The sequence below is a fragment of the Ictidomys tridecemlineatus genome, chromosome 11 (genome assembly GCF_052094955.1).
Source record: "Ictidomys tridecemlineatus isolate mIctTri1 chromosome 11, mIctTri1.hap1, whole genome shotgun sequence".
In the NCBI taxonomy this organism is placed as follows: domain Eukaryota; kingdom Metazoa; phylum Chordata; class Mammalia; order Rodentia; family Sciuridae; genus Ictidomys; species Ictidomys tridecemlineatus.
In genome coordinates, this window is record NC_135487.1 from 16,694,986 (window position 1) to 16,720,857 (window position 25,872).

The 25,872-nt window shown below is 61.8% G+C and overlaps 1 protein-coding gene across 1 annotated transcript in view; it reads right to left on the reverse strand.

The window, feature by feature from the left end:
• Runx3 (RUNX family transcription factor 3) overlaps positions 1-25,872 on the reverse strand; it is a 49,434-nt gene that overhangs the window by 12,051 nt on the left and 11,511 nt on the right. The window contains exons 2-4 of the mRNA XM_078025616.1: positions 12,931-13,199; positions 10,913-11,069; positions 3,912-4,016 (exon numbers count right to left, since the gene is read on the reverse strand). Coding sequence (XP_077881742.1) covers positions 3,912-4,016; positions 10,913-11,069; positions 12,931-13,199 — 531 coding nt within the window. The remainder of the gene's footprint in view (positions 1-3,911; positions 4,017-10,912; positions 11,070-12,930; positions 13,200-25,872) is intronic.

The window sequence follows — 25,872 nt, forward strand, 5'->3', positions numbered from 1 at the left end:
TGTCCGCACCCGGGGGTCTCAGCCAGTGCCCGGCAGGACAGAGAAAAGCGCCCCTCCTCCACCGTGAGCATCACCCAGGGTGGCATGGAAAATAACATGACACAGATCAGTGAGCTGCAGGGCACAGTGGAGGGTGATGAGTGTCCGCGGTACAATTAAGGCTGGGCAGGACCCGGGCAGGTGAGGACGGCTGGGTGTGTGGCATCTAAGATGGGGCAGTTGCTGAGAAGGTTGAGCAGAGCCTTCAGGGTGGGGAGGTGGGGGCTGGGCGTCACTCTGGGGGTATCTAGGGAGCAGCAGCAGTGCAAAGTCCCTGAGGCAGGAGTGTGCCAGGCAGGAGGCCAGGGTGCCCAGAGCGGGGGAGGAAGAGGGGAAAAAATTAGGTGCCATGGTGACAGCAAAACTGTTTTCCACCTCTCCCCTCTGGAGCGCAAGTCCCAGGAGGTGGGAGGCCATCAGCCTGGGTTCCCAGTAGTGTCCCCAGCACATGGAATGGCACCTGACGTGCGTGGCATGGGTGGTCTGGTGTGGGTGCCCAGGGAAGCATCTGTTGGACTCATTCCAGGTACGACTTGGGGAAGAGGAGGGTCCTGGTGCAGATCCTGAGTACCTCGACCCGCAGCTTCTGGGAGGACTAGAACGCGGGTCCCTCCCTTCTAGTGCCAGCCCTTCTGAACAGGCAGGGGGTCAGCCGTTCCCAAACTGTGCTCCCGGCCCACAGCTGCCACCCGCCCGCCCTGGACCCAGCTCAGCAACCTGTGTTCTCACCAGCCCCAGCGACTCGGAGGGACACCAGCCCCAGGAACCTCAGAAACCAAGGCCACACAGGCAGGAAGCCACCGAGCCAGCCTCAGACCCAGCCGGCCACCTGGCTGCAGGTCGGGCACGCTCTGCAGGGCACCAGAGGGGAACGACCCGGCCACAGAACCCACAGCCCGGCCTCAGGGACGGCAGCTCCTGCTCCCCGGCCCCCAGGACCAGCCCCGCTCCCGCCCGCCACCCCACAAAGGCCCAGGCCTCACAGGGGAGAGCCCAGAGAGGAGACCCCGGCACAGGAGGCTGGTGACAACCCCAGGGCTGCTGGCACTTCCTGTGGGCCGAGCGCCGGAAGCTCGCGGAAGCTCCCAGCTCCCCAGAGCAGGAGAACACCACACCACGGGGTGCAGGGCCGGGCGGCCCCAGCCGAGCCCCGGGCACCAAGGGAGCTGGCTCTGCCTCCCTGGGCCCGTCCCCCGACCATGGTGAAGGACATCCATGGAGCCCAGCACACAGAGCCACGGGGGCCAGCAGCTTTGGAACTGGCCTCTTTCCTCTTCTAGATGGGGAGGCGGAGGCCAGGGAAGTGGGAAGGTGTGTCCAGGGCCCCAGATTGAAGGCCAGGCTGGGCCAGGGCCAGGGCCAGGGGCAAGCCCGGCCCGAGGATGGGGACCTGGAGAGCCCGCCCCTCCCACTTCCTGCTATTTCCTGAATGAGCTTCTGCTAAGATCTTGTTTGAACAAGTCACATTAACACTGCCAACCTGGCCTTTGCTCTGGCCCAGAAAGGGAGACCATCTGCCTCAGGTCACACAGCAATCCTGGCCTCTGACGCCCTCTCAGCCTGCTTCTTTCTCCTCTCTGTCTCCCTTGAACTCAGTGCTCTCTCCTCTGGGCCACTCACCCAGAAGGGGCCATCTCAGGCTGGGGAGGCCCCAGGAGAGGAGTGCAGGCCAGGGACTCAACTGGGGGCTCCCTGGGACAGGGCCAGGCCTTTAGCTCATCCAGGACCCTCCGTGGAGGAGAGTGGGCGGGGCGGGCTGCACGGGGATCTGAGGGATGCCAGGTCCCCCCAGGGGGGTTTCTACCAAACCAAGACCCCAGAACGGGGTGCTTCCTTCTTTTAGGAGTGGCCCTAAGTGCTGTGCGCGCACACACACACACACACGCAAGCACACGCATGCACACGCACAGAATCCAGCAGTGGCTCCTGTCCATCTGATCCTGCCCCTGGGGACTTCAGCAGGACTGTGGCCACCTCCAGTGGGGGCTACTGCGGCCCCTCTGAGCAGAGCCTGGTTCCTGGCAGCCGCCTTATGGCTCCTGGGGAGGCTCACCATCCAGCGATGGTGGAGGAGGGGGTCAGTGGGGGTGGGCACCGGGAAGAACAGAAGGCCAGGGACCTGGTGACTCATGAGGATTCTGACAGAGCCATTTGTTGTTCACATGTTGCCTACGGGGCGGTGGGGGGGGGGATCGTCCCACTTCACGGGTGGAGGCCCAGAGAGATCAGTGACTTGCCTTAGGTTGCACAGCAGATGGAAGCCCTGGCTAAGGCAACGGAATACCTGTCAACCCCCTGTGAGAGCATTGTCTTCCCACAAGAGCACCATGAGGTAGCTGCCCGTGTGAACCCATTTTTCAGACGAGAAAACCGAGGCCCGGAGGTCACTGGCCCAGGGCTCGACTAACCAGGCAGGCTGGCTTGGACTCTGCTCTCTGCACCATGGAAGACCAAATGGGCTTCCCAGTGACCACTACCCTGAGACTGCTGGGCTCACTGACCCAGTTCACAGGAGACAAAACCAAGCCAAAAAGGACACGTGACTGGCGGCGGGTCACGAAGCCCCAGGCCAAGGGCGTGGACCTGTCCACGTCGATCCCAGCAGGCGGGAATTCTGCCAGAGCCGCTGGGAGCTGAGGACCATGTGCAGGAGCCTCAGGGTGGCTGTAGGGGGTGACCCATGAGGCATCCCAGGGTGGCCTGGCCCTGCTCTGAGCCTGACCCAAGTGGCCGCTGCTGACCAGACTCAGGACCCAGACGCAGGGGAGCGAGGTCCCCGACTCCAGGGCCAGGCCGACTTATCTCCCTGACCCGCCCTGGCACGCAACTCTCCTTCCAAGCTCCTGGGCACTGGGGAGAGGTGCTGAGCTTACCCTCCGGCCCCGGCCAGCTCAGCCAGCCATGGGAGCTGCCCTGGAAGCCTGAGGCCTGGCACCAGCCCCGATCTGGCACCCCACCTCCTCGGGGCTGCATCTGCTCTTCCTGGAGTGAGCCGACCCTTCAGCTCAGCTGTCATGAGATCCCACGCAATAAGAAGCAGGAAGGGCTTTGCTAAACTGCAGAGGACCACGCTGACGAGAAGGCGAGGGACAGGCCAGCGCTCCACACCCCAGGTTGGGTGTGCCAGGGAGGGGCCGTGGGTGGGGCAGAGCTCGGGAACGGGGCTCAGGAGCAGCCTGAGTTCTCTCAGAGGCGGGCAAACACAGACCCTGGCCTCCCTCCGGCTTCCCCAGCTACCCGCGACTCCAGGCCCTTCAGCAGGCAGAAGGAGTCAACCATAAACTCGGGGGGACCGAGACCCCTGGACACAGCAGATGCTCAGGACATATCTGCAGAACAAAGCTGCATTGGTCTCATCTGGGTGGGTGGGTCCCGGGACAGTGCCTGGGCTCCGAGACTTGAGAGTCAGATGCTGAGATTTCAAGAGACAGTGTGGAAGGGGCCCTGGCTTTCCCTGCCTGCCTGGCCCCTGCCTGTGGATTACCTGCCCTCAGCCACGGGTAGGGGAAGCTGGCGTGCGGGAGAACCTGGCCAACCTGTACCCCAGACCACCCCGGCTCCCACGTCGTATCTGAAGCCTCCTCCGCGCTCATTTTCCATTCCTTGTCCCCCTGCTGTCCACCCCTGGGCAAAGGGGTCACCCAGCTGGTTCGGCGTCCAGCCCCAGCCTCCCATCTCCTCCCCGGCCTCCCACGGCCTGGCGCTGTGCCCGCAGGGAACTTGCCGGCAGATCCACGTGTCGGAGGCATGTGTAGAGCCGGAGACCCCGGCCCCACCTGTGCCCCAGGGGTCCAGGGACATCTGTCTGACCCTGCTGCTGCCCTTCCCCCACTGGCCCTTGCTCCCGGGGCCTGGGGCCCAGTGACACTTACGTCTGGGCTCCCGGGGTCCATCCACGGTGACCTTGATGGCTCGGTGGTAGGTGGCCACTTGGGTGGGGTTGGTGAACACAGTGATGGTCAGGGTGAAACTCTTTCCTGGGGGGACAGAGGTAGGAGGTTGGCACCTGAACTCAGTACCCTGGACTCCCACGCAGATCCCGCCCCGGAAGCCCCCGACTCCCGGGAAGGGGCAGGTCTCTCCCCTTGAGTCCCGGGCAGAAGATGAGGCTCTGGATGAAAGTCAAGCTGCTGGGTTTGGCTTTCCCGGTCCCTAGGAGACTGGCACGAGCCGTCACGTCCCCCATCGTCACCCTGGCTCCTTCCTGTATCCTGGCCTTTCTTGTGCCATTTCTTCTGTTCAGGGACCCGCATGATTTTGGAGTGTGTGGGCGGGAGGCAAGGAGACACGCTCACACTCACACTCAACGTGTTTTCTGAAAGCTGTGACCTTTGTGGAAAATTCTGAGCACAAAGAAATCATAAAAAAAAAAATAGCAGCAGACCCTCCCCGTGGCTCCACTACCTAGAGGTCACCACCGTCACCCTCTTCTCCGCCAGGCCTCTCTGCGTGGGGACTCTGCATATTCACATGGTGGCAGTGGGACCGAAATCTGTTTTCATCCCCAGCGTTTTTTCCCCTCTTAATTTGACATCTCATCAGAAGCACTTTCTCGTGTCCTTAAAACTTCTTCCTCAGTGGCTGCGGAACACTCCGGGCTCCCGAAGCCGCGCCTCCTCTCTGTCCCCTGACCCTCAGGTAGGCACGCGCTGCCCGTGCCTCACTGGCGGGCGCAGCCCCAGCTGGGGAAGGACAGACCTGGGAGCTGCAGACATTTCATTCTGTCGACACAACTGTTATTTCCAGAGCCCTGTTCTATTTTTAGACACACATTTGGCTCCAAAGTCTCCATTCAAAATTCCTGAGAGGGGGGAACAAAAAACCTTTAAAATAATACCGAATAATACCTTTTTTTTTTTTTTTAACCACTTAAAATAAAACGAAAATGACCTTCTGTGTAGAGAAATCTCTGTCTGCATCTCAGTGATTTCCTTAGAATAGATTCCAAGAAGTGGCGAGCAATGGCAGCGCCGGGGCCGGCCGGGGACAGACGTGCTTGCGGGCGCTGGTCTCTGCGCGAGATGACTCTCCCGCATCACGTCACCCGAGGGGCCGTCGGGGCAGCGACCCTGTCTATCAAGATGGAAGATCTCCAAACCCTCCTGCTCTGTCTTCCGCGATTAGTGAGAATGAAACTGAGGCGGCTGGTATCCAGGATCCCACAGGCCGCTCTGGCTCCCCTCTGCTCTCCTGAGCGGGTTTGAGCGCCTTGAACAATCGCTGTGCATCAGGGTTCAACATTTTCCGTGTCGTCTCGGTGGCCCTCCGTCCCCCGGCGGCTGGCTTCTCATTTCGCCAGCGCCGCGCCGGCCTCGGTTTCCAGCTCCGCGCCCGCGGGTGACTTCGCCGGGCTCCCAGCAGAGGGCACGGCCTGTGCTGTCTGCAGTGACTACCTGGATGGGTCTGGGGTGAGGGGCTTCCTCCAGGGCCGCCAGTTCTTGTAGGAGTCTTTCTTCTGCCCTGGCCTCCGCTAAGCTCTGAGGCGCCACGCAACTCAAGATGGAGGGAGCTTCCTGGCCCCCAAGTCAGACCTCCCCTCCCCTCTTCGGTGTGCCTACCCGGCTATGGAGCTCAGTCAAGGGCCTGGGAAGTCCCCGAGGGCAGGGACCGAGGGCCAAGCGCACCCTTCCCCCCAGCTGGGCTGCAGCGGGAGCCTCGGGTTCCCTCTGTGTCCTGCCCACGGCCCTCGAGGCCAGCAGGCAGGTGGGGGACGAGGCAGGGTGAGCCAGTCCTCGTGCTCCTGGGGCGGCTGGTCTGGCTGGCTGAGTGAACTTGTGAATGTCCCCTCCCTTCCCAGCCCAAGAGCAGCCGGAACAGAGTCACACCAGGCAGGTGGCAGGGGCCGGACCCACGGCCCCGATGGCTTCAGATGCAAGGGAGAATTCAAAGCCAAAGAGTGGCCGAGCGGGGGTCCACCGGGAACTAGGGGCTCCCTGGATGGGGCCGTGGAGCCGGGGGCTGAGGGGACAGAAATACTAAGGCACTGCCCCCCGGGTCCCTGAGGCAGAACAACCCTGGACCCCACTCTCGGGCCACAGGGGCACTTGGCAAGATTTCTGCAAAGAGCAAGTGCTGACCATCTAGGGAAATGCAGGGTAGGTGACTCCTGGACACTTCTGCCCCTTGCGGTGAGGCCATCTCCACCCTGGACCCCTTCCCCACAATAGCCAGGCATGCTTCGGGGGTCTCAGATTCTGCAGTCGTTTCCTGCACCACCTGGATTGCATGGGTCCTTGCTGATGGCCTGCCCGGACACTGAGGACCCACGGGTCCCCCTCCTCTACTGCTTGACGACGGTTTACTAAAGTGCCCCTTCAGGTCTGGACTGAAAAGTCACCTTCTCAGGGAGGGCTTCCCTTGTCACTTTCTCGGATGTAGGCTCTCCTAGGGCCAGGGTGCGGCTCGGTGGCAGAGCGCCTGCCCAGCACGCACAAGGCCCTGGGTTCCATGCCCAGCGCCACGAAGTAAATACATAACAATAAAATAGGCATCTTTAATTTTGGCCTCCTCGGGGGACCTTCTTACCACCGAGTAGGCTTGTGAACTGGGACAGGAATGGTATTGTCCCCAACCTCTAACTGAAACCCAGCATCTCTCAAGTAAGAGCGTCAGCAACAAACCGCAGAGTTGCAGGCTGTACCTGCGACCTTGTCACCAACAGACAGCAGACACTCCGGTCTCACGTTACAGCCCGTGCAGATTTCTCTAAATACTTTCATGCTCCTCACAACTTCAAAATCACCGTGGTCATCAGACCCGGTGCTGGCTCTCTTTGACATGTTGAACAGAGCACACGCTTATCACAGCTTCTTAAGCACCTTGCTGTTTGGGCACAGCGGCTGGCCCTGCCATCTATTGCTTATTTTACACCAGAAGCTGCTGGCCTGGTCACTGCAGCCTCCCCCGGCCCCCTCCATTCCCTGCACCTGTGTGAAAGTCCCCGGGAAGCCCATTGGCTTTAATAATCCATCGGCTTATTTGTTTTTGTCTCCCTGTACTAAACTGTAAGCTCCTGGGGACGAGAATTTATGCCTTGTTCACTACTGTGTCCCCAGCCACTAGCATTGGGCACGTAGTAGGTGCTCAATAAACGTGTTAACTGCAGTCGGCACAGAAATGACTGGATAAGAAAACTGGGCCTCACCGGGGGGCACGGAGTTGACGAGGTCAAGCAGAACCCAGAAAGGTTAGAATGTGCTAGAAGCTGCCCCTCTACACAAGTAGTAAAGACCCACTTCTGTGGAGCCCCTGCCCCATGGAGTAGCAAACCACATGCCACCAGAGATCACCGCACGCCTCTGCAGCTTCCCCCAGCTTCCAGACCTGTCACCACCCCGCCAGGCATCCACAGAGAGGAATGAGTGTCGGGAGGACCCAGGGTCTTGGGTCTGGGATCAGGAGTGGAGGGGAGAGCAGGGACCTTGGGAACCAGGGGAAGGAGAAAGCCATCCCCAAGGGCCCTTGTCTCTCCCTGGCCCTGCCCAGCTCTCAGGGGACCTCTGGGTCTTCTCCACATTGGCCAAGACATCCTCATCCTTCCCTGGTTAGTGGCTCCCGGGCTGCACCCACACACCTGGCCACTCTCTCCACACACTGCTGTCCCCGGCAGCCAGTTAGTGGCAGTTCAGGGGCTCATGCTGAGGTCAGTGGTCACTTCCTAGAGGACAGTCTGGGGATCTGGGGTGGTGCGTTGTCCAGGAAGCACTACGGACCCTTGGAGGTGGGGTGAGGGCAGCTGTAAAAGCCCAGCACTGCACCAGACAGGAGGAAGCCATTTTTTTTTCTAGGAGGAAAAAACTTGCTAAAATTCCCTGAGCCCTGAACCCAACTAGTTTTCATAGAATAAGAAAAATAGTTATTGCACTTTCAATATCTATGGACTTTTCTAGAAGGGAAGATAGTTTCTTTTTTTTTTTCTCCTTTTTAAGAGGCAGGGTGCTTGCCTAACATGTGTGGAGCCCAGGTTTGTGACTTGGCATTGCATAAAAGAAAAAAAAAAATGGTCCCTAACTTTGCCAAGAGTGTTCACATCTTTAGAAAATCGGGGCATGGACAGTGAGGCTGTGTTCACACATGGAGTCCTTTAACCCTGACGGCTCTGTTTCTGTGGCCACCATGGGGCCAAGGGCCTTCTCCACCCTAGACACCTGGAGTCTGGCCTTGACACTTACACATTCAAGTCAATATTTTATTATAAATTACTTTCCTATTTTTCCTGCACCGTAGCTAAGGTATGATTTGGATTTTGCAACCGTAAGTAGGTAGACCGTGGTGTCTGCGGTGTCAAGCAGGAGTAGGACATATTACCACAGGCCACCCTAGGGAAGGGGCCTGCGCCTGGCGGGCGGGAAGCCCGGCGCTACCTGCTGCGGGAGGCAGCTGGGCCTGGTTTTCTTTCCAGTCCTTCCGGGGTCCACACCTGCAGCCCGAGGTCAGAGCTCTGTGGGGTCTTTTTGGAAGCTATTCTCCCAGGAGTTCAGACAGAATCCAGGGATTTTTAAAAATGGAGGAGTGAAGCAGAAACTTCCACCTGAATTCTTTCTTCGTTCGTCCTGGCTAAAGTCAAAAGGCTCAGGGAGGGGGTCCTGGGTCCTGAACCCCAACCTGTCCTGACTCCAGGGGCCCAGACTCCCTGTCAATCACAGTTGGTCCTCTGGTGGGAATTTCCCAGTCAGCAGGACGGGCACAGCGGGGTGTGGCTGCAGCCTGAGCCCCGGGACCCTGAGCCCTCCCTGACACCTCCACCTCTCCCACTGAACACTCACACCTTCTGGGTTTCCCCCACCCCCGCCCAAACCACACTGCAATCAGAGAATCAGTGACTGTCACCGCTCAAAGGGACCTCAAAGGCTTCCTCCAGTCCCAAGCATTTGAAGTAACAAAATCTCTAACATGTATCCAGGTCTCCGTGGGAGCCCACGGACACACTTACATCGACGCCCTTAATGAAGCGGCTACCCTTTTCAGACCCATTTTACAGACGAGGAAACCGCAGCACAGAGAGGTGAAGTCACTGGCTCACGCCCTCCAGAAAGTCACTAAACATGGCTGGGACTCCATCTGAGGCTGGCAGGTTCAAGCCCAGACTCTTAAAAGACCACGAGCCCCCGAGGGCTGAACCACAGGAGCTGAACTCCTGCAGGGGCTCCCCACCCCTGCTCAGCCGCAGAGACTCCTCAGAGACTGGACGTGAGAATGGTTTATAAACACGGCTTCCAGCACCTTCCGGAGCCACAGTACCAGCCCCAGCCTTGCCCACTCCTACAGCACGCAGGTCAACTGTAATCTGGAAACCTCTCTCCTTGCCTGTAAGTCTCGGGTGGTGGGCACAGGTCTGTGGGCACGGGAGCCACTGAGAAAACATTTCAGTGTGCAGAGAGGCCGGATGAGGTCTCAGTAAATCAGAGACTCACCACCTCTCTTCCTTCCATATCTCACCTCCCAGAATGCAGACCAGGGAGGGAGGGAGAGGGAGGCAGCAAGTCCCTGATGCCCTGCTGGGCTCCCTTCTTCCTGCTCCCTAGGGAGGCCGCCACAGTGGCCCCGAACCACCCCCAACACACACCTGGGCCAGCCTCGCTCCGCCACCAACCACCAACCTGCCACGGGGACTCTTCACTCAAGGCCCAGGCTGGGATTAAGTTGCAAAGGGTTTGAGAGATTGGGGATGACAAAAGGGGCTTGGAGAGTAATTAGGAGCAGCAATGAAAGCTTAATTCATAAAAGCAAACATTTTCCATCCGTCAACCTGCAACCAGTTAAGGGCAACGTTTGAAAGAAATCTGTGCGCGGGGAAGGAGCCAACAGGAACAGGAAATGTCTGAAAGAATGTAAACTATTTCAGTTTCATAAAAAGTAACAAGTAAACAGTTATTACATGCAAATAATGCCCTGGTTTTAATTAATGCTGAAAAGTCAAAATATGCTTGACGTCTGTGTGTATACATTGAGCGGCTGGAGAGGACAAAATGGTGCCCAGATGCCCGCGCACGGGAAGGGCTGGCGGCTCCCAGGGAACTAAGACCTTGAGAAGGCCTCGCTGATTGGTGATGAAAAGTACAATTCGGCTCCAGCCGCGGCTGCAGCCCGGGAGTCGGGACCCGGAACCGGCTCGCGCCTGAGCTGGAGGGGCTGCAGCTCAGCCCGCTCCCTGGGCAGGAGGATCTTAAAGGGCCAGCAGCGGGCCAGCAAGCCTCCCTTCGCCAGGGCAGGGTTCCTAAGGCTTCTCCACCCTGGAGTTAAGTGATGATGGGTTTCAGGTCCCTGAAATCTCTCCTCAACAGCCCCAGGCGGCAGCCACTGCGGTGTCCTCCACTGCCCAGGGAGATGAGACCCTGGGGTGGCAGGGACCTCAAGCGGTGCTCTCCAAAGTTCGGCATCCTAACCTCATTTTTTCTCTTCTGTTTAAAACACCTTAAGGCTCAAAGAGCTGCTGGGGAGACAGCCGGAGAGCTCCTGCCCCAGGGAGGGGCACAGTGGCTGAGACATCAAGGGTATGTCCTCCAAGACCCCAGCCAAAAGGCCCAGAGCTCCCTTTGGGAGCCCCTAAATCCACACTCTCCCCCCCCAGCTTCTTCCCTGAAACCCGTGGTGCTTAATGGGGAGAGGGGCGGCCTGGGAGGCTTCAGGAGCTAGCAAACCTTTGAATCTGGGAGAAAGCGGGGGTCTTTTCCTGTCGAGAGACCATTACTTTCCTTACCCCCTCAAAGGGGTCTGTCACGCCCTAAGCCAGGGTGACTGCGGCTTCAGACAGCAAGGCCTGGAGACCTGCTCCTGCGGCTGGGGGGGGGGGCACCCCACGGCCTCTCTCTCGGCCTCTCTCTCGGCCTCCGAGCCCCACCCCTGCCGTCCCTGGTGAGAGCCTTCCCCTCACCTCGTCCACTGCGGCCCACAAAGCGGAGGTCGTTGAACCTGGCCACCTGGTTCTTCATGACGGCCGAGGCATTGCGAAGCTCAGCAGAGTAGTTCTCGTCGTTGCCGGCCATCACGGTCACCACGGTTCCGTCCGGCACATCGCCCAGTGCCACCACCTGAGGACACCAGGCAGGAGGGACAGCTTAGAAAGGCAGAGGGAGGCAAGGGATGAGAGGAGGGGCCGGCCGCCAGCAGCTGCCCAAGGTCCCCGGAGGCAGCGCACTGCGGATTTCTCAAATGCAGGGAGGGAAGGGACTTAAAGCTGATGAAGACCTTCCCTCAACTAGGACAAACCCTAAAGTCTGCCACCTCCCACACCTAAGTCCTAAGTCAACTGGCTAACCCGTGTCCCAAGAAATCATCCTTCCAATTCCATGAAACCCAAGCACGAGCTGCGGATGCCTTCGGTTACGGAGGTGGGATGTAGTTCCCCTGTTGTCCTCGGCTGGAGCAAAAAGAGGAATCAGTATGCGCCTAGCAACCAAGTCTCTAAGTAAAAAGAATATCAACAATAATAACAGAAGTGCTCCTCGCACTCTGTGCACGCAAGAGCCGTTTGGGGCATGCAATTTGGTCCTGCAATGTGGCCCAGGCCCGGTGGACTGTGGCTCCTGCAGAGCCTGGGTTCGTTAGGAAGAGAAAATACAAAAATACAAAACAAACTGCCGCTTTGAGAGAGGTCACCCAGAAAGCCCCTTTACAGCAAGAGAGGGCTTCTGAGAGCAGGAAGATGCACCTGCTGGGGAATTGCAAGACGGTTGGAGATGTCCTCCAGTGCACCAGCCCCCCCCCCCGCCCCCACCCCAAAGGAGCACCGAGAGGCAGATGCCTTTTAAAAAGGAATCAGACTCCAAAAGAGTCACAGCCATTTAAACGTGGCTGCCGCGTGCAGGGACTCCGGGATCCAGATGGTAAAAATTTCAAGGAGAAAATGTTTGGGGTCTGATTAAAAAGGCCAGATTTCCTGTCAACATCCTGTCTTCTTTTAATTTCAAAGATTCCTTTTAAGCTCCAAGTGACAGTAAAACCTCCGATCTGACGGTTACAGTCACACGGGCCTCCTCCCCCTCCTCCCCGGGAGATTTTCCCCACTGGTATTTTAAGATGTCACCCGGGAGACCTCAAAGAGCCACTCATCCTTTTTTCCCCCCCAATTCGGAGTCGTCTTAATGGGAGTAGGGACGGCCTCAGCTGCCAGCAGCTGCTGTTTCCAGCCACCTCGGGCACCACCACCTCCCTAGCCGCCGGCCCTTCCTGCCCTGCCCTTTCTCACGGCAGCTGTGAGAGGTTTAGGGGAAAACCAAGGCGTTTTTCGTTTCATCTCGCTGCCCCCTTAAAAAAAATGAAAATGAAACAGTCTCCTACTCTCTGGCACAGAGGAAAAGACTCTCCAAATGACTAGGGGCTACCAGGGGTGGGAGCAAGCACCCCACTCCCAGCCTGTCGCTGGGGATGCAAAGATCCCGGGGACAATCCTTTAGGGTGCAGTGCCCCACTCCCAGACCCAGGGTCGCCGGGTGTAAAATTTCAGAAGCCCAGAGGTTGAGGGTGTGAGCAGGAAGTGTTTCGGTAGCGGCGCACAAGGCAGGGTGCTGGCAGCAGAGGCTAGGCCCTGTTCACCCTCCTCGCTCCACCTCCGGTGCCCTCGCCGGTACGGGGTCCTCTTCCCGGCAGCCCAAAGGACTGTATCCGAGGGACCCCGATTCAGGGGAAAGAAGCCCCATTCGGCCGTTTCCGCCTCAACGTCTCTGCGTAGGGCTCCACGAAGCCCAGGTGGAGGGGAGCAAGCCCCTAGAAGTCACCGGCTCAGGGCGCAACCCCAGGGGAACGCCGAAGTCCCCGTGCCCAGCGCACAGCCGGGCAGCAGCTGCCCAGACCGCGGCCGCAGAGTCTGGGCCACATCCCTTCCCCACTCCTGGCAGCTGGGACGCGCGGAGCCCCACGGCCGTTGGATCCCGCCCCAGGCCCCGCACTCACCTTGAAGGCGACCGGCAGCGTCTTGTTGCAGCGCCAGTGAGAGGGCAGGACGGAGCAGAGGAAGTTGGGGCTGTCGGTGCGCACGAGCTCTCCCGCGTGGTCCGCCAGCACGTCCACCATCGAGCGCACTTCGGGCCGGGCGCGCCCGCCGGGCCCCACGGCCGCCTGCGCGCTCAGCGCGCCGCTGTTCTCGCCCATCTTGCCGCCGCCGCCGCCGCCGCAGGGGAAGGCCGTGGAGGGAGGTGTGAAGCGGCGGCTGGTGCTCGGGTCTACGGGAATACGCATAACCGCGGCCGTCAGGGCGCGGGGCGGCGGCGGCGGCGGCGGCGGCGCGGGCGCCTCCTCGGCCGCCGCTGCCGCGCGAAGCGGGAAAGCAGAAGCGGCGCGGCCGCGGCCTCAGGGCACAGGGGGCGGCGCCCGTGGCCGCCCCACCGGGCCGGCCCGCAGCGAGGCCTCGCAGCCCCGACCGACGGCCGCGCACGGCCGCTCGCTAGTCCCGCATCCCGGGCGCGCGGCCCGCGTGCGGCCGACCCTCGTAGCGTCCCGGCCGCCTGGGCCACGGCGGGGCACGCGCGGGCTGTGCCGCCGCCGCCGCCGCCGCCGCCTCCCGCCCCGCAGCCCGCGCGGCCGCCCCACGATCGGCGGCCGCAGCCCAGCGCAAAACCTAGAGAATCAAGTGGCGGCGCCCCGGCCGCCCGCGCGGGGTTAGTACCCCGGGGCCCGCGGGGCGGGGCCCGCCCGAGCGACGCGTGGCGCAGCCAATCGGAGCCCCCATCGCGGGCACCTCGCCGGCGCTCGCGGGGGAGGAACGGGCCCGCGAAGGCTGCGCGGCGGGGAGGGGCCGAAGGCCCCGCCCCGAGGAGGACGCCCGGGGTCGAAGGCCCCCGGGCTGTCGCCCAGGCCCCCGAGGGTTGTGAGCAGCCGGGGACAGTGGTGGAAATCGGTTTGGACCCTCCGGACTGCTCGGAAGGCTCTCTGGCCCTGGTCCCCAGGTGGCATCTCCCTGACGCGGGGCCGCTGCCCTTCCTCCTCCTCCCCGCCTGTCGCGGCCGGGCTTCCCCTACTCTAGCTGCTTTGGGCAGGTGACGCCTGAATCCTCAGCTGGGCGCCCAGAGACCCCAAGACTGGTGACACCGCGCGGGAAGTAGCCCCAAAGAGACCACACGCCCAGCTCTGGCCCGCAAACTATTTTGATCCAAAAGCCGCCACCGCACACGGGGTTCCACGTGCCCTGCGCGGCTCTGGTCCCTGCCTCGGTGGCCCCGATGCCAATCTCAGACGGAAGTTAGTTCCCCACCGGCCCTCAGTCGACCGAGGCTGACCACCCCGTTTCTCTCTACTTTCCCTTCAAAACAAGTTTCAGGATGGCGCAGGCCTCTTTCTTTCGTTGTGGCGACCCGTGGCTCTTTGAAAAACATGGTGGGGCCTGCAAAACGCATGCTTTCCGGATTTGTTTCCTCCACGCAAGTCACTACTGACCTGCATCGTGGAAAAGGACGCAGGTCCGTGACCAGAAGAAAACTGCGGAGCGGACGCACAGCTCAGGGCCCCGCTTCCAGAGAAGGGGATTTTCTTTCTCCCTGAGATGGAAAGTGGTCCCCGGGGGCGGATGCGCTCTGGGCCGCTCTGCGAGGACCTCCGCGGTGCTCTGGCCCTGCCTACCTCAGGGCTGGGCGTCTCTGCTCTCGCTCCCAACCACTCTGGGCTTCACTGCTAACAGACCTTTCCTCTCCCGCTTCCTAGGCCAAGATTTTGGGCCTAAGACGGGATACAGTGGGGAGGGGAATCGGAAAAACCAAGCCCCCTTTCAGTCGGCATCATCACCCGAGATGCGCTCCCTGGGCTCTGGCGAACGAACGCGTGCCCAGCCCCCCGGCGCTTTGGAGACTGGGCTGGATATTCGTTGCCTCTGGCGCTGGACAGGTGCAAAACGACAAATTCCCAGCCTCCGCAGCAAAGCATCAGAGAGTCTGACGGAGGTGGTAAGATCTTGTCCTGGACCTGACCTTTGCCCAGCGCAGGCCATTTCGTCCTCCGCCAAACGAAATCAAGCCGCCAGTGCTCTCCAGGGGGATGGGCTGTGGCCCAACCACCACCACCACCACCTGGAGAGCTGGCCGGTACACCGCTCTCTGGGCCTCATCCTAGCCTTTCAGGCCCATTCCGAAGCAAGACAGTGGGTGTCTCTTACTGGACCTTTCTAGAGAGACGACTCCTTGGAGTTGTCGGTGGCCGGGGCCAAGGCGCACGCGTCCTCGGAAGCGCTGGCAGGAGCCGCAGAACCGAGGAAAAGGCAGTACCAGACCCTGGCTGGTCGGACCTCTGGAGCTTCCAGGAGAAAGGCCCACCTGGGCGTGGCCAGGTAGGGCCCTGGGTCTGCCGCCGGTTCTTCCCCGGAGCGGCGGTGGAACCATGACCTGCCGCTTCTAGGATTTGTGAATTCCATTCGTGGAGTGGTTTCTATTTGCAGCCATGCCCTTTGCTTGTCCCTCCGCCTGATTTCTCCCTCTCCCTCTATGGAGAATTAACAGACGGGTTTCCAGAAAAGGGGGCTCTTGTGGGTCCCAGCACCCTGCCCAGGACCCGGCACAACTCCAGCGCCCGGGAAGTCGCTCGGCTGGTGGATGCCAGAACCAACTGACTGGGGTGGCTGGCACTCGGGTCCCCAGCCAGAGGTCGCGGGGGCCTCCAGGGGAAGGAGTAGTGGCTGGAGCCACCGCTAGTTGGCGCCTGCGCCCTGCCAGCCGCGGAGTTGCCGGGCCTGGCCCTCTGCACACATGTATGCCAGCTGCGGGCTTCCTCCTGTGAGCTGCCTTTTTGGATAGACTGCCCATCCGATTCCACGCCAGCGGTGCGACCACGTCTTGGACCAAAGGTGGCTTAGTGTCAGACGGAAGGCCGCCTTCCCCACCTCCCACGGACAGACGCTATTGCCTTCGCATCTGGAGCCTCAGGAGGGTCCCGCACCCTCCCACCAGCAGAACTCCCCAACCCCCACCAGAAACGCACCGCTCTTTCGTTCTGGGAGCGGGGCGGGACCACGGAGAGACAGGCCTGCTGGTTCTCCATTTCCCACACCCAGGCTGCTTCCTCGCCTCCTGGAGTTTTCTCCACCAACCCCGGGTGCTCAGCACCCCTTCTCTCCCTCCTGCATGGAAAGTCCTCTCCTCTCCCTTCTGCCCCACAGATGGTCTCAAAAGGCCCCTGCCTAAGAGCACCCTAGGGTCCATGCAGAGTGAGGAAGTGCCAGGGCCTGTTGCCCCTGAAGGAGACCTTTGGCAAGCCCCCTCCCCTCTGCTCTGTGGGACTCACACCTCCCATCTAAGAAATGTCCAGATCTCACATTCAAAGCTGGCCAGGACTCACAGAGCTGGGTTTCCCAGGCTGCCTGGGGAGGGAAGGACCAGAATCTCGAGAGAGGACAGCTGTGCTTTCCAAACACAGTTTGGATTTGTCTGAAAGGGCAGGACTCCGGAGGGGAGAGAACCCTGTTTGGAACTGCTGATTCCACTGTCCCGATTGGCTGGGTGGCCCTGGCCCGGTCCTGCACCCTCTGGTGGTCGGGGGCAGCCAGGCTTGCTGGGTCTGACCATGGGCAGGTGTTACACTGGGGCTGGGCAGGTGCAGGCCTCACCCAATGGGCGGTGGTAGGTGTCTGGCCCAGTTGAAGGAAAAGGGATGTTGCCCCAGTCCACCAACAGGAAGGTCCAGAGTCAGATAAAAAGCCTGCTCTGACTCCAATGTGAGGGCTGGGGGCCCCCGAGGTCCTGCATGTCACCCTCTCGTCCCCTGGCTGACTGAATCCAGTAGAGAGCTGAGAGGACTCTCGCACACGAGCCATCCAGGTGGTGGGGACCAAGAGGAGGTAAAATCTGTAGAACAGCCATGACCCTGGACATCAGCAGACCCTGCAGGCCCGTTGGAAGACAGGGTTGCCCAGGGTCACGAGGGAGGGTCCCAGGCTGACGTCTACCCACAACCGCCCTCCTTCTGCCTTGGGACTTCTGGAGGGGGCACAGGCTGGCACCCAGGGGCAGGACGGAGCCTACCGCCTCCCTCTGGGCCTCCATGTCCCCACCTGAACAAGCAGGCTTCTCTGTGACCTTGGTGGGAGCCTCTGCCCCTCCAACACACCCAGCACCTTGCCACCTCCTGGGGGCGTCAGCACCCTGGGTCCCTGCTGCCTCAGATCCCCTTCCCCACTCCTCCCCCGCCCTGGGTGTGACCTGAGGGGGGCGCTGGGCCTCAGGGATGGGAGGGGGAGGGAAGGGGAGAGTGGCGGTCAGCTTGCTCCTGCCCCAGCAGAGCACACAGGCCCCACTCCCCAGGACCCCGGGGGTGGCTTCTGGATTCTGCTGCCCAGGTCGGGCCTGATTGTCCTCTCTGCTCCTGACTTTGGGGATCTATACGTTGGGAAAATAATTCTGGTTGGAAATGACCTGGTCTCTGACCTCAGTTATTGGTCTGTGGCTGATCAGTGCCCTGGTTTTTGGACACCCGATGGGTGCGGAGTTTCGGACCTCGGGGTGCCTCTGCCGGGCAGGTTTTACTCTCTCCGCTTCAAGGAGTGGGAAACTCAGGCTGGCGGTAAGGTGCGTCTCCTCTCTGGACCCCAAGCCACGGTTGGAGGACGGTCCCCGGAGCCTTCCCACAGCGGGCCTCCCTGAGTCAGCCTCTACCTCTGCTGGCTGGGGACAGAGCTTCCGGCTCCATCCTGGGCTGGTGCACGGCCACCTGGTGGAAGAACCCTTCCACTGGGGGGGCCTGGGGCTGTGAGAGGTGGCTCGGAGCCCGAGGGAGCTTCTGAAGAGATGTGCCGTTTCCCCAGTCCCAGGAGAGGGCAGCTATGGCAGGCAGGGAGAGAAAGGGCACCTCTGAGCGGCTGTCACCTCTGGCACATCCCACATTTATATCCCTGTGCGTCTCACGGGTAGATGCAGTCGCTGCCACCACCCATTTTTACATATGAGAAAATGGAAGCCCAGAGAGGTGAAGTGACTTGTCCAAGATCACGCAGCTGGGAAACCGTGGAGCTGGGATTCCAACCAGGCGGCCTGGCCCGAGAGCCCACATTCCTGACCCCTGCGTTCTTTTCTCATGGACCAGAATCAGATGCTTGAAGTGACCATCATGGAATAGAATTAGAACCCTGGCATAGGAACCACAGGCAGGAGTTAGAATTGTGCCGTGTCCCTCAAGAGCCCTGGGGTATCAGGTCTGCACCCCCATATTTCAAATGGCAGGAAAATGAGGCTCAGGGTCACAGCCCAGGCCAGGGCAGAGTCTGGACCCCTGTCTCCGCTGCGGCCACCTCCCACTGACTCTGGTCCCGCACCCTCTTCCCTGGGTCTCCTCTGCCGGCCTTCCTTTCCCTTCCGCCCACCCAGCGGCTCCGGGCCCCGCGGGTCCCATTAGGGATTTTCCACCTCCCCCAGAAGGTCGAAAAGACTGTGAGTCCTTGTGAGGTTCTCATTAACCTCAGAGGCCGAGGGCTTGGAGGAGCTGGGCTTTGGCCTTGCGCAGATGAAGATTAGGGCTGCATTTCATGTGGCGGGGAAGGAACGCCTCAGACATTCCTGCCAGCAATAAAAGCCACATGGAAGAGAAAAAAGCGCAACCCTTTGCGGAAAGAAATCCACTCTGTACTGTGCACATGGCAGGAGATAAAAATGGGCATCAGGGGCGGAGAACAGGCGGTCTTTTATGCCGCCTCCGACAGCCACCGCCAGGGCCAGGGCCTAGCGGTCACGATCACAGCTGCCGAGTGCTAGGAGCTGGAGGGGGGCTCAGCCCCTCACCTGAACTGGGTTTGAACCACTCCACGCACATCCTGGGCCTGTGACCCCTGCTGTCACCAGGGGCCAGCTTCCCGGGAGCAGGGGTGGATGCCCTCGTTGGACAAGAGGCCTGCGTTTATATTCGCACTGGGGCACCCGATGACATGGCCAGTCCCCACCCCGGTCCCCCATCAGCCAATCTCCGCAGCTCTCTGGATGTCTCCCGGGCCTGGGAGGCCTGTTTGCTGAGCACCTATTATCCGCTTGGCTGCTGTTACCTGAGCTGGGCTTGCGAACAGCCTGTGAACGGAGCAGAACTGAGGCTCCGAGAGGCGTCCTCGTGGCCGGGAGGCTTAGGTCTGGACTCCTCTGAAACCCAGAGTGAAGGCTCTTCCCCCTCCAGGCTCTCCCTTCGTCTTGGCCTGAGGGTGGCAAAGGGCGGACTCCAGCGGCACAACAGAGGCCCGAGAAGTGAAGGTGCCCAGAGCCTCTCTCAGATCATGGAGCATCGGGGACCTGGGCAGAGGGGGCCGGGGCCTGTGTCCATAGGGCTGGGGCCCCGTTTTATAGCTTGTGGTGCCACTTGTGAAGGGACTAGCTCTCCCTGTGGGGGCCTGCCCCCACCCAGCCCTGCAGTCGAAGTCCCCCAAGCCCTTCCTGTACCGTCCACCGCGCCTCCTGGCTGGGAAGTGGCTGCACGGAGCTCAAAGGCGCCCGCACCCAGGCCAGTCTCAGAGAGTTGGGCAAAGCCCCTGTCATGCCCTAGAACTTGGGCGCCTGGCTGCCAGCTCCATTTGCGGGCTCCTTGCTGGGTGCATCTGGGCCATCTCTCTCCTCCCTGGGCTTCAGACTCCCCTGCAGGGAGCTACTTAGCTCCTGGATCGTATCGATCCCCAGAAAGGCCGTCTCCAGCATTCCAGAATTCTAGATTAACCTACGACCGGTCTGTGGATTTTCCCATCCCGTGGCGGGGAAGCCGAGGCCAGGAAGGGTCAGGGCTTGCCCAAGGCCACCGGGTGCTCACTGGCAGCGGGACCCTGCCCAAGGCTCCCATCTGCCTGCCCACTGTCTCTGCAGAGCCTGTCGGAGGCCCCGGCATCGCACTGGCACCGCTCACCCTGGTCCTGCTGCCCATCAGCCCAGAGTGGCCTGTTAGCTGAAGCCACAGCAACGGGTCCTTGGTAGGTACTGAAGGTCACCTGCTGTGGGCCTGAATGTCCCCCAAATGCAGTGGTCGAAACAGCCTTCACTATGGCGGTATTCCGAGGTGGGACCTTATCAACGTCATGGGGCCCTACTGAATGGATCAGGGTCTCACAGAAGGTCTAAAGGGAACCAGCCTCGGCCGGTTTTGCCCTCTGCCTTCTGTTATGTGAGGACTCACGCTTGTCCCCTCTGGAGGACACAGCCTCAAGGTGCCATCTTGGTGGCAGAGAGGCGGTGCCCCCACCAGGCGCTCCACTTGCGCGCCCCTTGATCTTGGACTTGCCCGTGGCTGCTGTTGTCTATAAAGCACCCCGTCTCAGGGGTCCTGTTACAGCAATGCTATGGCTACAGCTGGAGGGGGGCAGCCGGACAGGCCCTCGGCAGAGCAGGTCACCTCTCTGAGCTTCACCCCGTCCCCTGAGAATGGGGAGCGTTCCTGAGGCTCAAAGCGGGGCAAGGGCGGGGGTCGCGGCCACAGAACCTCAGCCATGGCACTGTCCCAGTCTGGCAGCCTTTGAGGGGAGTCGGTGCAAGCCCCTCTGCCAAGGCCCATGTGACACCCCCAGGGACCACGTCACCTGATGTGAAGGCAACCTGGGCCTTTGTCCTGCAGAGGAGCAGGCCTGGGAAAACAGCTCCACTTGCAGGTTTATGTGGCTGTCACTGGTGGCAGGAGAGGGGAGGGGAAGGGACCGCACCGAGGGCCCCTGCTCAGGAGGACCAGCTCCCGCCCGCCTGGGGCCCAGCCTCTTCTCAACCCTTTGGTCCTGAGCCTCTTCCACATCAGCCCCCAGAGCCAGAAGGGGGTGTGAGGAGACGCCCCTGGAGTGGGGACGCTGGCTCAGGAGCACAGGAGGGACCTCCCCCAGCTCTTGGCTTCCAGGGCCCAGGGCCAGGCGCTGCGGCCCCTGCCGAGTCAGGCTGCGGCCACCTCTCCTGAGAGGTCACCGGGCTGGACACGTGGATAGCCAGGCTGGACAGGGAGGGCGGGGGTCCCGGCCAGCGGAAGGCGCCCAGCCCTGATTGGAACAAGGTGGCGGCCTTGATCTCGCCCGGTGTTCCAGCCACTGGGCGGGGCGGCCGGGCAGGCTGCCGGCTTCCCCAGGTGTGGGACACCCCGGGGAAGGGCTTTTCATGTGGTCACGGGGCAGCCATGCCACCCAGCACGTGGGGCAGGCCGGGCGGCAGGGCCCGCTGGCCGCGGGGGCTGGAGCCGCAGGAGCCCACAGCCAGGAAGGCCAGGCCCTGGGGACATGGGGACCGGGCGCCAGGACGGGGGAGCCCTGGTCTGACGGCCGCCATTCCCTGCCGAGCGCCTCGCAGGCTTTACTGGGTCACTCGGCCCCAGGAGGCGGGTTCAGGCCCATCTCGGCTTGCCCACGGGACACTGAGGCCCTGCCGGGTTGAGGAGCCTGTGTCACATACACACGAGGACTTTGTCCTGGGTCACGAGGTCCCCGGAATCACGTCTTAGATGTGCAGACCCTGGACGGGCAGCACTGGAGGGGCCTTTAGAGGCCTGGGTGTGGGAGACGCGGGTCTCACGAGCAGAAGGCGGAGGATGGCCAGTGGGCAGGGGAATCCAAGGTCAGACCTCATCACTACTCCAGGCCCAGCTGGCCCCTGAATGTGAGGTCCCTGAGGACAGTGGCCTGCTTGACCATCTAGTCAGGACCTCCTCTCTCAGATGTCACCAACTTTAATAGTTTCCTGCTGGCGCACTGAAAGTCCTTTACATGTCTAACCTGAGTCCCCCATGCTGCAGGGAAACTTTCTTCTCTGAAGATACTTGGAAGAGTTTGGTCTGGGATGTCAGTAAAGACTGCAGATTCCCTGGTGCCGAGGGGGGGAGCATGTGCCCCTCCCCACCCTGCAGTGCCTTCTTCACCTCTGCCACAGTCTGGAACCCTGGAGCTCTGCAGCAGGGGGACCAACACTGAAGTGAGGCCTCTTGGAGTTGGTATAGGTTGGAGGCACAGGGTGGCACTGGGGGGCAGAGTGGGAGGCATCACTGATTTGTCCCTTCCCAATCAGCCTCACTGGGGCTCTACAGGACCCGCCACCCCTTCCATCTCTCTGTCCTCCTCATCTCCTTCCACTCTGCCCCTCCCTCCCGGCTCCAGCCACCCAGGTCTCCAGCTGCCGACCACAGGGCCTTTTCACATACTTCCCTCTGCCCGCAAGTTCTTACGTCCCCACCTCGTCCCGGCCCCCCGTCACTTCCTCCAAGAGGCTGTCTCTGAGCCCCCTGTGGTGGCAAAATCACGGCCCCCATCAGTGTCCATAGCTTATCCCCAAACATGTCACCCGGTGTGACAAGAGGGACTTCACCAATCTGATGGAGGTCCCTGGTTCTGGATGGGGAAGCTCTCCTGGGTTATCTGGGAGACCCAGTGCCACCACCCGGGGCCTTCCAAGTGCAAGAGGGAGGCAGGTGAGGACAGCAGGGAGGGTGGCGGGAAAGCTGGGGAGAGGCCGGGGAGGGGGGACAGCACTGGGGCTGGGGGTCAGCTTCCAGGGGCCAGGAAAGCCACATGAGCCCCCCAGGGCCTTGGCAGGGAGGCGGCTGGCCGCTCCTGACCTGGGGTTTCTGACGCGGGAAACGTGAGGCTGTGCCGATTCCACCTGCGGGGCTTGCCGCTGTCATGACGGTGGCAGTGGGGACCCCACAGTGTCCCCTCCCTGGTCTCCAGCCCTTCAGCACACGTGTCTCCCTGAAGAGCACCACTGGCTGCTGGGGCCACCTCCCAGGCCAGGCTGTCAGACGCCTTTCAGAGGAGCCAGGGACACTTTCCCAGGGTAAAGTCGTCCCAAGACAACTCCGGCAACTGGGGTGTCCTCCACGTGGTCTGGCAGCTTCCACCCGGGCAGCGGGGACACTTCCCGGGCACATGCTGGGAGCCCAGCGGACACCTGAGTGACACGTCAGTCACCGGGCAGCAGCCCTCCCCGCCAGCTGGACGCCTCTCAGCCTTCCGGGAAGCTGAGGGGACACAAGCGTCAACCGCAGCCAGTGACGAAAGCACGATTCAGGCAGTGACCCCACGAGGTCAGGCGTCCATTTTCTAGAGGAGGAAACGGAGCCTCACGAGGTGTGGTCACTCGCTCGGGGTCCCACACCACCGATGGCGGAGCCCGTTCTGAACCCTCAAGAACCAGGTTCACGGCCGCTGCAGACCCGCCTTCTCCCACCCCCCTCCGGTCCCTCCTCACGGCCCAGGTGTCTTCCTGGGTACACGCTCCCCCGTTCGGTGACCGCCAACTCCTGCTCCTGCACCAAAGCCCTGTCCTCATGCCCCTTTTGGGAGACCATCTCCGACCCCCCCAGGGCTCCACGCTCGCGCTCCGTGACTCCTTGTCCCTAGGGACGGTAGGGACTGGCTGTTGCGTCCTTCTCTCCCGCACACTGTGACTTCCCTGAGGACAGTCGCGGGTCACCGTCTGTCCTTTGGCCACGGAACTGAGAGCCGAGCCTGGCTTTGCGGCTGGGTGGGGAGGGTCCCGAGCGTTTCCAGGTGAACCAGGAGGGGGGGCGCGAGGACCCGCCGCCCGCCGCGCCCTGGGTCTTGAGCGCTGGAGCCCATGAAAAGGGGAGCGGGGGCCCTAATCCCTCGTCCCTTAAAACAAAACACACATTTTTCTGAGCATGAAAATAATGCAGACTCATTAAAGAAAAATTGGAGAATAATAAAATTAGGGGGAAGAAAATGAAAACCACCCAGGATCCTGCCACCCAGAATAATGGCAGGGATCCGGCGCCGAGCCCCCGGTGAACTGGGACGCGGGGGTCGCCCCCCGTCCTTCCCCGTCTTCTGTGGCGTGGGGACACGTGCACAGGCCACTCGGAACCTGCTCACTTGTGCGATCCCCGGGTCACGGGGTCCCCTTCCCGATGGCCGCTGAGTGGGGGCTGGGCTGGGGCGCGGAGGGGCCCCCGGGCTGGACCACCCTCGTGTCCCCTCGGGTCTGCCGTCGGGGTGTTTGTGGATGTCTGTCACTCTGCAGGGACGCCCCTGTATGGCGCCTTAGCCTGCTCCTCCTTCCTCCCTTAGGACGACCCCAGGGTGGCCCCCGCCAGGCTCTGGACGCGCCGGTCACCCCGTGCTGCTCGCTCTCCAGCCCCCTCCCGCCAGCAGCCTGGACGCCCGGCGTGGCAGGAAGCGAGGACCCCAGAGGGGAGCCGGCCACTGCCCATCCAAGGCCAAGACGCCATTACGCAGCCGCGGGCTCTGTTCTGGGCTCAGCCTCCCTGTTTCCTGTCAAACATGCGGTCTCAGCCCAACCCGCCAAGGAGGCCACCGCTAACTGAGAGCGCTTGTGGCCTCAGGGCCGCGAGACATCGTGCTGTCCGTGGATCATTGACTGGGCTCAGTGTGTGCCAGGCCCTGGGCGTCTGCGTGTCCCTCGCAGTAACCCCCAGAGGGAAGGATGGGGTCTCCCACCACATGGAAGAGGATACCGAGGGTCTGAGGTGCTGCATGGCCTGGGCAGGTCCCAGAGGATCTTGGACTCACCCACGTCTGAGCCCTGAAGGAGGCTGACCCCGACATCACGGGGTCACCCCGGAGATGGCCTCTACTGCCCCCAGGGAACCGTGAGTCCTGGGCCTGAGAACCAGGGTGCAGAGGTGCGGCCCCACAACACCTCTGTCCACCACGGGGCGGGTGGCCCAGGCCTCACCAGGCGGCCAGGACAGGCGTGGGCCTAAGCCGGCAGCCAAATCCTGGCTCTGCGGTGGCCCAGAAGGTCGCAGCCCTTACCTCCTTCACCTGCGCCGTGTGAGAGCGGGGTTCAGCCCAGCTGCTCTGAGCGGGGAGCCGCCGGCGCTGAGTCAAAGGGAGAAGGGCCTTCGCCAGACGCCCCTCACCGCAGGCAGCCGGCCTGGTCCTCAGGGGCTGGACCAGGTGAGTCTGGGTCCCAGGCCGGGCTGGGAGGGACTGGCTGGCCCAGATGGAGGCGCCCCCCAGCGCTGGAGGGTGACAGGCTATTTTTTAACCAACCCCACAGGAAGAAGAGGCCAGAAATGAGATCAGGGGTTGACCCAGGGCCCTGGGGACCCTCCCTATTTGCATCTCCTTCCCCCACCAGCAGGGACCTGTGTGGACTCACCGGAGCTGCCCGGGTCCCCGAGGCTCCCACAGAGCCCCCCTTGCGGCCCGAGGTCCCGTTTGAGGGAGGTCCGGCCAGGACGGGCCTCCCCCCACCCTCTGGTTCTGCTGGGCTGCCCCCCACTGTCGCATCCGCCTGTGGACAGGGGCCCGCGGCAGGTGTCTGGGGCCCCCAGGAAAAGGGAGCATTTCCTGGCCAGAGAAGCAGAGACCTGTCTGGGTGGGGGCCAGGCGGCCTCTCCCTGCAGCAGGTCTCGGGCCACACCACCAGGTGTCCCTTGTCCCCCAGGGAGGTTCCTGAAAAGGCAGGGCCTAGAGCAGGGGGAATGGCCTCGGGGTGGCCTGGCCCAGGGTGGGTGATCCTGCGGGCACCGGGTGGGCTGGGCTCTGGCCAAGGCGTCCCCAGCTGGGGCTGGCTGGGCCACCTGGTGGGGACGGGGTGGGGGGAGAATGCTCTGGGGGAGGGTCTGGGCGGGGACCCTCTGTCAGGAGGGCCCCTGTACTGTCTGGGCCTCGGGGCAGCCGGGAGCCTCTCCTTATTTATTGTGTGTTTGGACAATAGTGTGGAGAAGGACGTGAACGGACCCCCCCCCCCCATGGCCCTGATACAGATCCCGTGAGCACCAGGAAAACCCTTGAAAACACAGAAGGACGGTAAAAGGTGTCCAGGCCCGAAATCCCCCCACGTCCCTGCATCTGGAGGAGCGGGCGCTGCGGGTCCTCTGGTCGCCAAAAGGTCGACCCGACCCGGGGCGCTTGGCAGCCCCTTTCACGGCCTGGGTCTGTTCTCCAGTGGCCTGAGAGGTGGCCGCTGGGTCCTCCCCTCATCACAGGAGGGCCAGGACCTCCCT